A 14,122-nucleotide genomic window follows, 5' to 3' on the forward strand; every position below is an offset into this window, starting at 1 on the left:
TCATGGTATTACTGTTATTACTTACAATAAAAAAGGTTCAAGTTGTTCTTTTTTGTTTCGTTTTTTTTATGGGAACATGAAGCAATATTTCAGATAAAGCAGAGCACACTCGCGCCCCACGCTCTACCTGATCCACAAAAGCAGGTCACCAAACATGTTTTTGTCCTTGACATCACACCAAGAACGCATGATATCTCAGCAGCAGAAAAACATTGCGGCAGATGTGCCACTCCAAGAACTCAGCACTGAAAACAACCTTATCACCTATTATCTGAGAATGAATTCCATAGTAACAGATGCTGTTTACCCAACACTAACCTGGCCGGGTGTGGGGCTTCAGCCTGTAACAAATTTGGGTGACGTCAGCTCCACAGCGGATGTTTTTCTAACCTTTGCTTGCCATCCCTGGAAATATCAGATGCAAACTGAGGTTAAAGATTAGCTTTAATGATGAGGAGACTGTCAAAAAAGACATACTGAAGCCTACTTCTAACAGTGATTAGACAACATTATTAACTGAACATTGCATTATTATTTAAGACATTTCACCCATTATTCAATCACATTTCTGACAGACAATTTTGGAAAAATTATGTCAGTACAATCATTTGGATAAAATATGTGCCATTTTATCAAATACTGTTCAGCATTATACAGATAATGGCACAATATAATTGTTTTGAGCTAAAATATCCCAATCTGAGAATCAATAAACCTCCCAGAAAACCTGCACCAGTGTCGATCAGTAACATTTCCAAAGTACAGTCACCAGGGAGTCTACACCTGTGGGAGTAAGTCGATGGTACTGAATAAATCCTGCATCATCTCATCATCTCTGGGGTCTGTAGCAGCCAGCATACAAGTCCAGAAACTCATCCTGCAGTGCATCAACGGTAAAAACAGTCTGATTTAAAAAAAAAAAAAAAAAGTGCAAATCTCAGGTCACAGTTTGTCCACAGAGTTTCTGTAAGTTTGGTCCATTTACAGGTTCAACAATTGGACTTTCTTGTCAAATGATTTCACCTGCTGATGGACAGAATCCCCTCCTAATAAAGGTCCACTTAAAGACATAATCGTCTCGTCCTTATTTGCACGCACAGAAACAAGAGGAACATTATTGCTATTGGAGAGTCGGTGGAGACAGTTTCAGAGAGTCTGGACTTGCCCTGGATCCAAAGCTTAAGAGTTTTTGGGGTTTTTTAGATGTAGTTTGCTCATTTTCGGAAGAACTTCAGATAAACCACAGCACCTAGAATGGCCAACTCCATTATAATGATGATACCTAACAGCAACTTGTTCGTCACGAGCCTACAAGACAAAATGAGAAAGTCAACAATAAACAGAAGCTCAGATCATTGTTCCAAAAACATATTTCATGAAACTTAATGATTAATTGATTAGTCAAGCGACAGAAAGTTAATCTGCAACTGTATTTACAATCGAATTAACATTTAGGACATTGAATCACAGTATTGTGTTCTTGTCATCAAATATTATAAATGGTTTGTGGGGAAATTCAATAAAAGAAATCACTAAAATATTTGGCATTTTCACTGGAAAAAAGCTAGGAGAAAATACCAGTAGACACTGAGAAGAAAACTTCTAATAATGATAAGGATAGTAATAATAACATAAATTTACAAGACATGGGTTCAAAAAATCACAACTTAAATCATCATAAATGAAAAGATCTTGTGAATAAAATATATGAAATGGAAAATATTACTATTAGAAACAGAAACCAAATACATAAATCTGAATAAAGATGGGAGAAACTGATTAAATATATAACCAAAAAAAAAATATCTTTTTTTAATTCTACACTGAATTTTGAGTAATTTGTGAACTCTGAATGATTTGTTAACTCTCCTGAGCGGTTTATTATTACATGTATTTATTTATCGAAATCTATCTCTGTCACTCTCCATATATATATATATATATATATATATATATGTATGTATATATATATATATATATATATATATATATATATATGTATGTATATATTATCTTTGTTTATTTAATTCAAAAATGCTAACAAAAAAAATCAGACAAAACATTTAGGACATTTAAAAAAATTGCTGCTCCCAGCTTCTCAGTCATGATGATTTGGTACTTTTATTTGTCATTAATGTTCTTAAATTTAAAATCTTTGTTGTTGTTTTTTCTCATCAGTTTTTAGTATAATCATAGGTGGATTAACATGGACCCCAATATTTCACTACCAATCAGAATAAAAACAGCTCATGTAACCACCTCAGTTGGAAGAGACTGGCCCTGTCTGGCCAGATAAGAGTGGTGTTGTAAACCTTTGATAATGTGTCAATGGCAAAAATATTGGCGCCTTTTTTGTCTCTGATTAATAAATGTATTTTTCTATTATAAACAGCAGCCTTATGTAACGTTGTTACAGGCTAATTTGTGGAATCGCTGGACTTTACAATCGTCTGTTGCTACCAGTTGCAGCAGCCTGCACATGAGACGTTTAGGGAACATCAGTAAATTGTAATGTCAAATGTCAAAATGTCAAACTTAAGTCACATTCTCATTTAATACTTTGGGGCATGTAAATGCACATCTTATCTGATCACTTTAATCAGTTTCCGTGTTCACAGTTATTTTGGAATCACCATAAGATGACTTCAACTGGGTAGAAGAAATGTTTTCCCCGTAACCGCATCAAATGTGCACCATTCTGCCCTGTTAATGTACACAGGAGTACAATTCAATGTACTATCATACAACCTACTGGGATAACAAATACGATAACAAATGTGTAGCCTCTGAAGTGGTAGCACTTACCGCCGAGACATGGCACGAAGAATTTTTCTACTTCGACTGAGGTTCTCTCCAGTATGAACCAACTACAAAATAAACAAAAGACAGAATTAACCAAATCATGATACGACCACAACAAATAGTCCTCTGACATCTCACAATATTTAAGTAATAAAAAAAATCCAACCAATATGAATCATATTGACCCAAATCTGAAATATACCACCTTTTTTTGCCCATAAACTAAGAATAAATTCTGTACTGCTTTAAAAAAAATCCTAGAAAATATAAGCAACTGAATTGAGTGAGTGAAATGTCTAACATACAGTATCTATCTCATCCCGTACAGCAGCATAGTAACAATTCACAGCTCACTCTGTTTCTGGTGCGGTCCAGCTGTTCCCTCTGCTCTCCCAGCTCCTCGATGATATCCGTGCCGATCTGATCCGTCTCTGCGGCGATGCGCTGACTTCGTTCAATACTCTGTGTGGCATTGTTGAGAGAGTCTGTGCCCTGGAGGAGCAGGGCTCTCTGAGACTGCAAGTGTGTCTAAATAACAAAAAAAACATGCAAACCGGGGTAAATTATCTTAACAATGACAAAAGAACAGAGGAAAAAAAACAATATTCTCAGATTTTTTAGATATCTATTAGTTTAACTGAATACATTAAAGGGCTTATTTTGCAGTTAAAGTGTGTCAACTTTTCCTTTTCCCTCTGGAACCTAAGGCAGCGTCGTTTTTCTTGTTCTGCTTTAAGATGTCTTTCACAAGTATTTAAACCTTTGAACTCTGAGCAAGATGGTATGATTTCTTTCAACAACATGGAAAAAGTGAAAGTGAAAGCAAGCTTGTCCAATAATATTTAAAAGTTAAAACATTTCCTGCTTTCAGCTTCCTTTTAATTGTTGTAAAACTCCTGTAAGATGACATTTTCATGGACAAAATCTTGAAACTTTTCTATGTTTTTTAACGACCCATAATTTAAAAAAAAATCTTGACAAACCTGCCTGGTGTTTTGTTTAAACATATTAGATCCAAACTCTATTCAAACACAATTTCAGATAGCTGGCATGTGACGCAAGAAAATGATTTAACATGCACGATGGTAAACAAACTGTCACACCAACACATATTAAAACTATAACATCGACAGCTACAGAAAATAAATTTGCCATTATATTACATTTTGTGGAAGGTCATCCACAGAAGATTACTGTAGTAATTTAATCACGCACAACAAAATGACCTGACTTTCATTTATACTAATTTTATGATTTTTCCAGGCCTCGTAAATGCAAATGTGAAATTCCATGACATTTCCAGGTCTTCCATGAACATTGGAGCCCTCTCATAATGAGATGACACCACGCTGAAACACCATTTATAGCATATATAAGTGGACAGCCACACACTCACACTCTGCTGGTTTTGTGATGAATAGATGCCTTGATGACTTCTCTCTGCTGTGTGGAAAGAAGCACCAAATCCAGGCACAGAGGTTTTCATGTCCCTCTGCAGCTTGCCCAGATCCCGGCGGTACATGCGCAGCTTTGTATTCATTGCATTGCGGTAGGAAGAAGGAGCAACACGCAGCTCATCCTCCATTCCTTGTAACTGTAGACAGATAAAAAAAATATGAGAAAAGTGTGTGTAAACACACAAGCAGTGACACACAAAGTACAGTTACGAAACAACGATTGGATTAGGTTAAGCTTCTTTAATACTCTGATATTAAAGGCAAGTTTCAATACTACTGGTGCAAAGAACATTTACTCATATACTGCTACTTAGTTACAATTTTTAGGTAAATAATGGCTACACAATTTCCACCACAAAAAACACTTAAACGGATATTGTGATAGTGATATGAGATGCAGTTATAGTGGGAATGGTCATCTTTATTGAAAAAAAAAACAACAATATATAAATGATGATGACATGATTTTTTTGATGGCGTCTGTACCAAACAAGCATGTTTTGTTACATCTGGAATATGATTTGTAGGATGGGGCACCTCTGTAGCAGTAGTTCATGGCCATTAAGAAGTTATGTGCATTTATTTATTTATCTATTTTTCTCTAATGATTTTGTGCTGATTTTTGCAATCTTTCACTTTATTGTTAATTTTTTCCTCTCTTTTTCTTCTTTCCCTTTAAGTATTTGTTTTGTTTCTTGTCGTTTATTTCTGTCTGTTTGTGTGTTTTTATCTGCCTTTCAAAAAGGAGGTGGTTCATCTCAAGGGGTTTATCCTAATGAATAAATAAACTTAAACAACATTTAAAAAATGACTAATAAATCTACTTCCCTGTATCTTGAAAAGTAGTAGTGTTGTGGCATGAGAATAAAATGCTCAAATAAACTACAAGTACCTCAAATTTGTGCTTATGTACAGTACCAATTGAATCAATTATTTTTAATGAGTTGCATGTAATAATAAATGTTATGTGTCAACACACTTAAACCGTTGAAGTTCTGCTGTGGCTTCATAAAGGAGCAGACTCTACAGAGCTTTTATTAAAGTGCGTAGCTGTAACATTTCACTTCATAAAGGCAGAAACAGGAGAGCAGCTCACCACTTCCTCCGCCTCCCCCTGCCTCTCGTCGAAGCTCCTCACCAGCCTCTTTCTCTCCTCTGCGGATACAAAACGAGAAAAAACATCTTTCTCGTGAGTTTTTCACACAGTTAGCACACGTTAACAGTAGCTGTTACAGCAGCAACATGAGGTGTTTACCTCCGTGACATGTCTCGGCTCTCTCCGGCATCAGCTTCAGCTCCTCGTAAAGCGATTTGAAGATTTCGTGCAACTTCTCGAATTCCTCCGACGACATTGTTGCGCTAACTGTCGCTCAGTTGCTTTTTCTTTAAAAGCCTAACTCGTGTTTAATGATAAAATACAACACTAACGAAAATTAAAGTCACAGCTGCAAATTAATCAACTACTTTTGCTTTGACGATAATCTGGTCCTCGGGACTTCCGCATGACGTCCGACGTGATCCAGTGCCTAAAACTCCAGACCAAAAATTAAACATAACTATTTTTAAATATTTTTATTTTGATATAAAAATAAAGTACACTAAATATTGCGTTCCAAATATGGATAAAAATTAAGTAAACGATCCGAAATCTTGTTTAAAATGATTAAAAAAGCACCCCGATTACAATTTTATTCAGGCACTAGGAGTACAGCTTCGACTATGCCTTCTGGGAAATGTAGTTTAAAACGCTACTACTGCTTCTCACTAAAACAATGTACACAAAACATTTATTTTAGTTATTCAGATTTAACTGGATTTTCTTTCACAAATTAAATGTAAAATTATTTTGTCCAAGAATTTATATATGTATATATTTAACTGCATATGCATTTTACTATTGTTGTTTTTCTTTGTTATTGCTTTTGTTAACTTTTATTATGTACAGACTGTTTTGTCTGGTTTTGTAAAGTGTCCATGGGTGGCGCTTATAAATACAAATTATTGCTTTTATTATTATTATTATTATTGGTAATGGTAGTGGTAGTCATTTGTTTTTGCCCATGCTTATTGCAGTCTTGCTTTTGTTTTCTTGAATGTAATAAATAGTTATTGATGTAGCATTGTATCATATGGTAAAATAAGGTTCCTTTAGAAAAAAAAAAAATAGTCATCAGAAACATCTAATATAGGCCACTTGTATTCATCAGTGTGATGAGGTTACTCGATTCCCTAAAATCGTTTATATAAGGCTTCATTTTAAAAAATACACTAAATTATATTAATGTCAATTTAGTTTTTAAACCCAATCTGTAAATAAAATCAGCCCCAACACAATAAGAATTTCCCTTTTTTACAAAAACTGTATTGAATACATTAAATGCATAAAGTACACATATTCAGATTTTTTTTTTACAAAGTTGTAGGTTATATTTTCCACTGTGTAATAATAATATGAAAAAAAAAAGTAATAAATTGAACTAAACAACATTAAATGTATGGGGGAAAAGAAAGAAAAATTAAAGCTTTTAGGGTCTGCAAAACAAATTAAGTAAAACTGAAATAAGTAAATAATCTAATGTTTTGGGGTTTTTTGTTGCAACTTTCTAATCTATGACTTTTACATTTTCATTAGTAGTCAAGTACTTTTTATGATCGATATCTTTCATACTTTAAAATAATAAATATGTCCACTATCCTTAAGTCGCTTTCTCAGCCGTGCTGTAAAAACTACAATCCCATGATTCCTTTCGCGGTGTCGCTTTCACCCCTGCTACGCTCTGCACCCCTTTATGCTTTGACATCAGCTGTTCAGCCTACAGAACAGTGGCATCCTGCTGGTAGAGACAGAAAAGCGCACATCCGTCCTAACAATTTCAGTAATAATGTTGCTTTTATTAATTATCGCGAGCCTCGGAGTGGTGACGTTATTGGTGATTTTATTTGCAACGCACATAAGGTAAGCAGCATTTAATTCATTCTCACATAAATCCAGTGTTTAACACATCACGGGCAGGTTGTTACTTGGTTGACAGGACATTACACTGCACTGATGTAATTATTACGATTCATTTACAGTATATAAAATACTGTTATTGCATTTAACACAACTGATCGTCGTTATAGAGGGTTTTGTTCCTATCAGATGTAATTTCACACGACGCTGAGTGATATTTTAAGGAGAAAATCAATGAAACAGAATGATGGAGCTGTGGGAGTTTTTGCACAGAGATGCACCGGGAGTCCTCCATCTGGGCTGCTCGGGCCTATCAGGAGGCTGAGCGTAGGAGGAGTTAAATCTGTATGCATTACTCCAACAGAGCTATTGGTTACGGGGCGGCCCTGCTCAGTGGCGTGGGTCGTACGACTTGACGCTCAGTTCTGCTCATTGTCCAAGTTTCTCTATGAATAATTAAGCCAGGGCTGTCCATATGTCCAGTCCTAATGAGGACATAACTTATAGCGTGTGCAGAAAAACAGCGAAAACTAGTCCTGCACATGGAGCTGTCTGCTGGGGCTCACTATTAATCAGTGGTCATTTTTGTATTATTAACAGAACATATGCAGCAGGAGGAGTGTGCATGTCCACAGCTCGTCTGGAGGGGAAGACAGTCCTCATCACTGGGGCCAACACAGGAATAGGGAAGGAGACAGCCCTGGACCTCGCAGTGCGAGGTGACTTTTTGGCTTTACATGCATGCACACAGCACAGAGCCAATTTACACCCATAATCCTGGACAGAGAGAGAAAATAGTAGTCTATACATAATAAGAGTGAAGTCAATTTTTTAGAGTATGTTTTTATCCCAATTCATGAAATAAATCAATATATATTATTATTTTTTATCAATACCATATAATAATATATATATTATTATATGGTATGGTATGGTATTATTATATGGTAATATTTATGCAAACAGTAGTATATATGTGAAGAGTGAAAACATTTTTCTATCCCATATCATGATATATATCAGTATATATTATTTAAAGTTTTATCAATACCATATCACAGTATATTAATTTTTAAGACTATATCATCTTATAACATATACATTTATATTATTATTATTATTATTATTATAGTATTTTCCTATCCCATATCAATACATTTATGCAAACAGTATTCTATATGTAATAAGAGTGAAATCATTTTTTTAAGAGTGTATTTCTGTCCCATATCATGATATATATCAATATATATTATGGTTTTGTTTATTATTATCAGTATTACATCACAGTATATAAATGTATGCATTTTTAATAATGAGTTTCTATCATAGTTTCATTACAATATACTAAATTGTATTTTAAGAGTATTTTTCTGTCCCATATTATAATATATATTTGCTATTTTATGAATATTTTTGTATCACATATAATAATATATAGATTTGTACTATTTTAAGAGTGTTTTCTATGCCATTTGAAATATATACATTTATATTATATTAACACTATTTTTATCCCATATCATGATATATAAATTTAGGTTTTTTTAAGAGTATTAATCCCATATCATGATATATAAATTAATATTATTTTAGGGGTATTTTTATATCCCATACACGATATACACATTTATGTTATTTAAAGAGTATTTTTCCATCCCATACCATGACTTATATAAATTTATATTACTTAAACACAACTCAACGTCTATATCAACCAAAGATCCTTGTCATGTAAATATTTGAGTTTGTGACGTTTGTTTGACCTTGCCGTGTTTTGACAGTAGACTTTTGGTTGAGGAGTGACACAAAATGTGGGTTAAATTTGACAGTTTTTATCCTAAATCACTGAGCAACACACCAAAACCAGAAACCGTCTATCAGAAGCTCCTCCAGCCTCTCTCCTGTGAATTAACGGAGCTTCTGTTTTGTTCATAGTTTAGCTGCTGCTTATTTTTCATGACAGGAGCTCGGGTGATCATGGCGTGCCGAGACGTGGAAAAAGGAGAAGAAGCCGCAGCCAGTATACGAGCCACGTACCCTAAAGCACAAGTGGAGGTTCGAGAGCTCGACCTGGCGGACACCTGCTCGATACGAGGCTTCGCACAAAAGTTCCTCAGAGGTCAACAGAGTTACGTCTGTCTACAGAGCTCTGATTTGTCGTTATTTAACAGTTATCACGGCTGACGTGCTTCCTTTTTTTGTGACGTTCTCGCCTTCAGAAGTCAACCAGCTTCATATCCTCATCAACAACGCCGGCGTGATGATGTGCCCCTACACCAAAACAGTCGACGGCTTCGAGATGCATATTGGAGTCAATCACTTGGGTAAGACTGCGCTGGAATTTGAAACATGAACACGACTATTTTATCCAAATATTTATTGTAACGTAAATCATGACCTTTCAGATCAAGGTAAAGTCGATCTACTTCAATTTTTTTTCTTTTCTATTCTGATCTGTGTGATGCAAGAGGCATTTAGTTAATTATTTAAAAAATAGATATCAACACAATTACTTTAAAATGTTCACAATGCGACACCAGAAAAACAAGATTCATAATATCCTACTTCCTATGTCTTAGCATTTCAAGACTTTTGAAAGATTGAATTAAGACATTTTAATGCTATTTTTTTTTTTAGCTGAAAGAATTTAATAATTTAATTTAACTTTTTAGACTTAGTGGATCTGCAGGAATCCTGATACTGTAGCCAACTATTCATTTATATGGGAAATTTGAAAATAACATTTTAGCTATAAAATGCAAGATAAATGAGTTGATGTTGGTTGACGCTTTGTTAATTCTCGATTGACAGGATTTGAAAGCTTAAGTCTTGTTTTTATATTCAGGTTGATGACAAAACTGTGTGTGTTTCTTACTTGTGACAGGGCACTTCCTGTTAACGTCGCTCCTGATCGGGCTGCTGAAGCGCAGTGCGCCGGCCCGGATCGTGGTGGTCTCGTCTCTGGCGCACAACTTCGGCTGGATCCGTTTCCACGACCTTCACAGCCAGGGAAGCTACAACAGCGGATTAGCGTACTGCCAAAGCAAACTGGCAAATGTGCTCTTTGCCAGAGAGTTGGCACGGAGACTCAAAGGTACACAAACACACACACACACACACACACACGTAAACAAACACACAAAAAAACATGGGAGAATTAACAGATGACCTGCTCGCAGAGTAGTAACAGAAAAAGGAATTTAATGAATTTGTATAATGTATAAAAACGTGTACAGTAAAGGACCAACTAGAATATGGTGATCATGTTGTTGTTGAATTGTCTGCATATCACCAACAAAACAAAATTAAATTCAATTTCTTTACTTACTCATTTATTTGTTGATTTGGTTGATAAGTTGGTTACTTATGTCTTTGGATAAATATATTTTTGGGGGGAAATATATTCGTCGTATATAGCAAAATGAAAAGCTGTATGAAATGATATGCCAAAAAACAAGGTATAAAAAAAAAAGTGAATAATTCACCCTGTGTGACACTGAATTTGTTAAGAAAACCATATTTCTCTCACATACTTACAGTAAACAAGGAATATAAAAATGTTGTCCTCACAGATACCAACGTGACAGTGAACTCAGTCCACCCGGGGACGGTGAACTCGGACCTGACCAGACACTCGACTCTCATGACGATATTTTTCACCATCTTCTCCATGTTCCTAAAAACCCCGCGGGAAGGAGCACAGACCAGCATCTACTGTGCCGTGGCAGACGAACTGCACTCAATCTCTGGGAAACACTTCAGGTAGGTGACGACAAGCAGGAAATGTGTCAGCTTCACTTCAAAGACCGATTCTGGATGATAATTTTGTCCATTTGCCACTCAATCAATCCTCTAAAAGTGCTTGTTTTTACCACCGACAGGCTCAGATTGTTATTTAAAGTGTCAGCCAACATTTCTACAGAGGTCGACCTTTTCGTTAAAGAGTAAGATCCTTTTTGCTTAACCAGAAACGGCCCGGAAATCGCTATCGCCAAACACACCAGACTCCATTCAAGTAAACAGTCATTTTATCATCTTGAAAAACACATCATTTAAAGTCAGCTGAAACAAAATAAAACTCATGAAAGCCGTCTTACTTCATCTCATCGCGGTTTTAACCATCACCAGCTCAGATCGAGGTGAATATTTGCTGGCTGTAAACGTGCTTAAATGATTCTTTATTGAAATGGATTTTGGTGGCATTTTTGGGGCTGTTTCTGGTTAAACTAAAATGATCTTACTCTTTAACAAAACGGTCTGTCTCTGTCGGGATCCTTTCCATAACGTCGTCAGACACATTGAAGCCTGTTTAGCTGCTTTGGGCTGAAGCCATCTCCTTAAAGACTTGTTGTTCCGAAAACACTGATGCTGTTGAAATCAGTCACTTAAGACACAAAAACGTGGGAAATATGGACCTGGTTGAAAAATAAAAAGTTTCCCTTAAAGCGTAACTTTGGAGTAAAACAATGAGGTGCTAGTTATGTATTTAGAAAAGAAGGAAAGGAAAACATGAGTAAAGATAAAAGACGGGGGATTTAGAAAGTGATACATTTATTGTATTGCTATTAGGGCTGGGTGATATGGGCTGAAAATTATATTGCGATATTTTAACGCTATATCTTGATACATGATATATATCTCTGTATTTTTTTAAATTTCCTCAAATCAATTTATTAACGCTAGAACTGGGAGACAGAACCGAAGATTTTGAGAGTATTTCAGCAAAGGTCCTCGCACCTTTTGGAACTTTAGTTACAAACTAAGTAGCTGATATTTTCATGTTTAGACATGAAATTATGTCCTTCTGTCTGTATTTATTAACCGTTACGTTTAAGCAGCTGAAGGAAAATGTGACATGAGGTATCAAATTGAGCAGTGAGCGTGTTCCTGCAGACGCTGTGCTGCAACCTGATCTGAACTTCTTCATTAATGTTTCGCTCCCCAGTGTCTTATAAAAGACTCCACAACCCACAAGCTTTACTGTCACCATGGGAACGCTGTCTGCCTCAAAACTCTGTCATCTTTAATTAATCCAACACGGTTTTGCCATTAGACAGTTATTTTTTAATATTATTTTTGGCAGAGGTCGGCACTCTTATAGTGTCCTTCTGCTTCCCTTGAATTTTAGTATTTTAAGTTGTAGACCACGCGCACTCACCCACCAACTGGACTTAAACAAAAAGTGCAATTATCCTCCATGTGCAGTTGGTGTTTATATTGTTTGTACATATTTTATTTTATTTTTTTTTTCTAGACTGTGAGTTGTTGGCACCTTGTTTTTTATTATTCATTTTTTTAATATTTGTAATTATTTTTTACTATTATATTGTTCTTTTTATCCTGTACTTCATAGCTGCTGTAACACTGCAAATTTCCCCACTGTGGGACTAATAAAGGATTATCTTATTTTATCTTGAAAGTTTTAAACTTTTTAAAAAAAGTGGGTTTCTAACATAAATGAAAGAAAGAGCCAATTGATGTTGGTTAAAACAAATGATCTAATATTAAGGTATAATATTTTTTAAAGCTTTATTTTGAAAATCACATTTTGTGCACAGAGTGTGTGTAATATTATAGCGGGCCCTAAGGGTTAATTTTCTGTAGATTTTAAAGATAACAGCTCATTGTGTCTACAACAAAGTGTCGGCAGATAAAATACTTTGATAGCGAACGCTCTTCTCATGCTCACAAAGCTCACAGCGCCCAGAGTGATGAGTCACAGCGTCATTAGGCCTTACGTAATAATCACTCCCCCTCGTGTCGTTTCAGCGACTGCGCCCCTGCCTTCGTAGCCCCACAGGGAAGAAGTGAGGAGACGGCGAGGAGACTGTGGGACATCAGCTGTGAGCATCTCGGTATCGAGTGGAACTGATTCAACTTTTAACCGCCATCTATCTCAGTTCTCAAAGGAGTCCTTACTTTTTCTTTCATCATTCATTTCCTTATGGTTTCGATGTTCTGTACTTTGAGTGTTTCTTACCTAATAAGCAGTCAGGTAATACTGTAAGAGGTACTATAATGTGAAGTTGCTTTTTTGTGTAATAATGCAGTAATTACATCATAATAACTTGAGTATTTTGGTGCTCCGGAACAGCTTCTCAAACCAAAACCACTCAACCATATTATCATGTAAACACAAATAACTTTTTGACTCTATATTTTTGTGACACAATGTGAATACAGTGTAGGCAAAAAAGCAACTTGATGTGTTGTAATGCTGTAGGATACTGTGAAGGGTCAAGCCAGGGTAAATGACCAGCATCTTTAACAAATATTGTGTTTTCTTTCTTTCTTATTTCTGCAGAATTTGCAGCTAAATCGCTTGACTTTTGTGCCAGCATTTCTAAACAATTGCAGGGGTTCTTACAGTGTTTCCAGGTTGATATAAAATTAGTAAACTATTTAAGATCAGTCTGAGCCACGATTACCGCTTGAATCGCATAAATGTATTTTGTGATAATTGTAGTCAATGTAGGTTATAAGAAGGTTTTTCTATTTAATCTAAATCAGACTTAGATCCTGTCGTTGCAATATCTGCAGAGAACTTTTCGCCATTTGCCAAAAACTGCACATTCCCGGAGGATTTACAGTTTTACATTTCTAAGGATCTCCCGTGTCATGTTTCCTTTTTTTCAGCATTCACAGACAAGGTTGCCAAGAGTTTACATTCTGTGTTTTATACAAGTGAAACATGCCTTTTACTACACTTATATTCATGTTAAGAGTTGAATGTTTACATATGATGTAAATAAACCGAGATATTACTATATTACTAAGGGTGCTTGTACTGATCCTTTGAAAGTCTAATTTGAGATCAACAAAATGTTATCAGCAAAGAACTGGATGATTAATAGATAAAAAACAGAGAAATGGGTGATCGGAAATTATACATACATATACAATACATTTT

The 14,122-nt window shown here is 35.4% G+C and overlaps 2 protein-coding genes across 3 annotated transcripts; one reads left to right on the forward strand and one right to left on the reverse strand.

Moving 5' to 3' along the window:
* Nucleotides 1–426: 426 nt before the first annotated feature.
* Nucleotides 427–5,770, reverse strand: vti1b (vesicle transport through interaction with t-SNAREs 1B). The gene is made up of 6 exons (XM_042500585.2): nucleotides 5,515–5,770; nucleotides 5,356–5,414; nucleotides 4,199–4,396; nucleotides 3,157–3,330; nucleotides 2,806–2,867; nucleotides 427–1,308 (listed from the first exon to the last, which is right to left on the reverse strand). Exons 1-6 carry the CDS (start codon nucleotides 5,609–5,611, stop codon nucleotides 1,215–1,217), a joined length of 684 nt encoding a protein of 227 aa, XP_042356519.1. The 5' UTR covers nucleotides 5,612–5,770; the 3' UTR covers nucleotides 427–1,214.
* Nucleotides 5,771–7,043: 1,273 nt separating this feature from the next.
* Nucleotides 7,044–13,984, forward strand: rdh12 (retinol dehydrogenase 12). Of its 2 annotated transcripts, XM_042500584.2 has the most exons (7): nucleotides 7,044–7,215; nucleotides 7,813–7,931; nucleotides 9,176–9,331; nucleotides 9,432–9,536; nucleotides 10,097–10,306; nucleotides 10,785–10,974; nucleotides 12,982–13,984. In XM_042500584.2, the coding sequence occupies exons 1-7, from the start codon at nucleotides 7,142–7,144 to the stop codon at nucleotides 13,082–13,084; spliced, it is 957 nt and encodes a 318-aa protein (XP_042356518.1). In that variant the 5' UTR covers nucleotides 7,044–7,141; the 3' UTR covers nucleotides 13,085–13,984. The 2 variants fall into 2 exon arrangements, with proteins under 2 accessions (XP_042356518.1, XP_087943584.1); XM_088087458.1 differs by lacking the exon at nucleotides 7,044–7,215 and having other exon boundaries at nucleotides 9,148–9,331.
* The last annotated feature ends 138 nt before the right edge of the window (nucleotides 13,985–14,122 follow it).

Source organism: Plectropomus leopardus, chromosome 14, assembly GCF_026936395.1.
Source record: "Plectropomus leopardus strain MGB_pleo_1.0 chromosome 14, ASM2693639v1, whole genome shotgun sequence".
Taxonomy (NCBI): Eukaryota; Metazoa; Chordata; class Actinopteri; order Perciformes; family Serranidae; genus Plectropomus; species Plectropomus leopardus.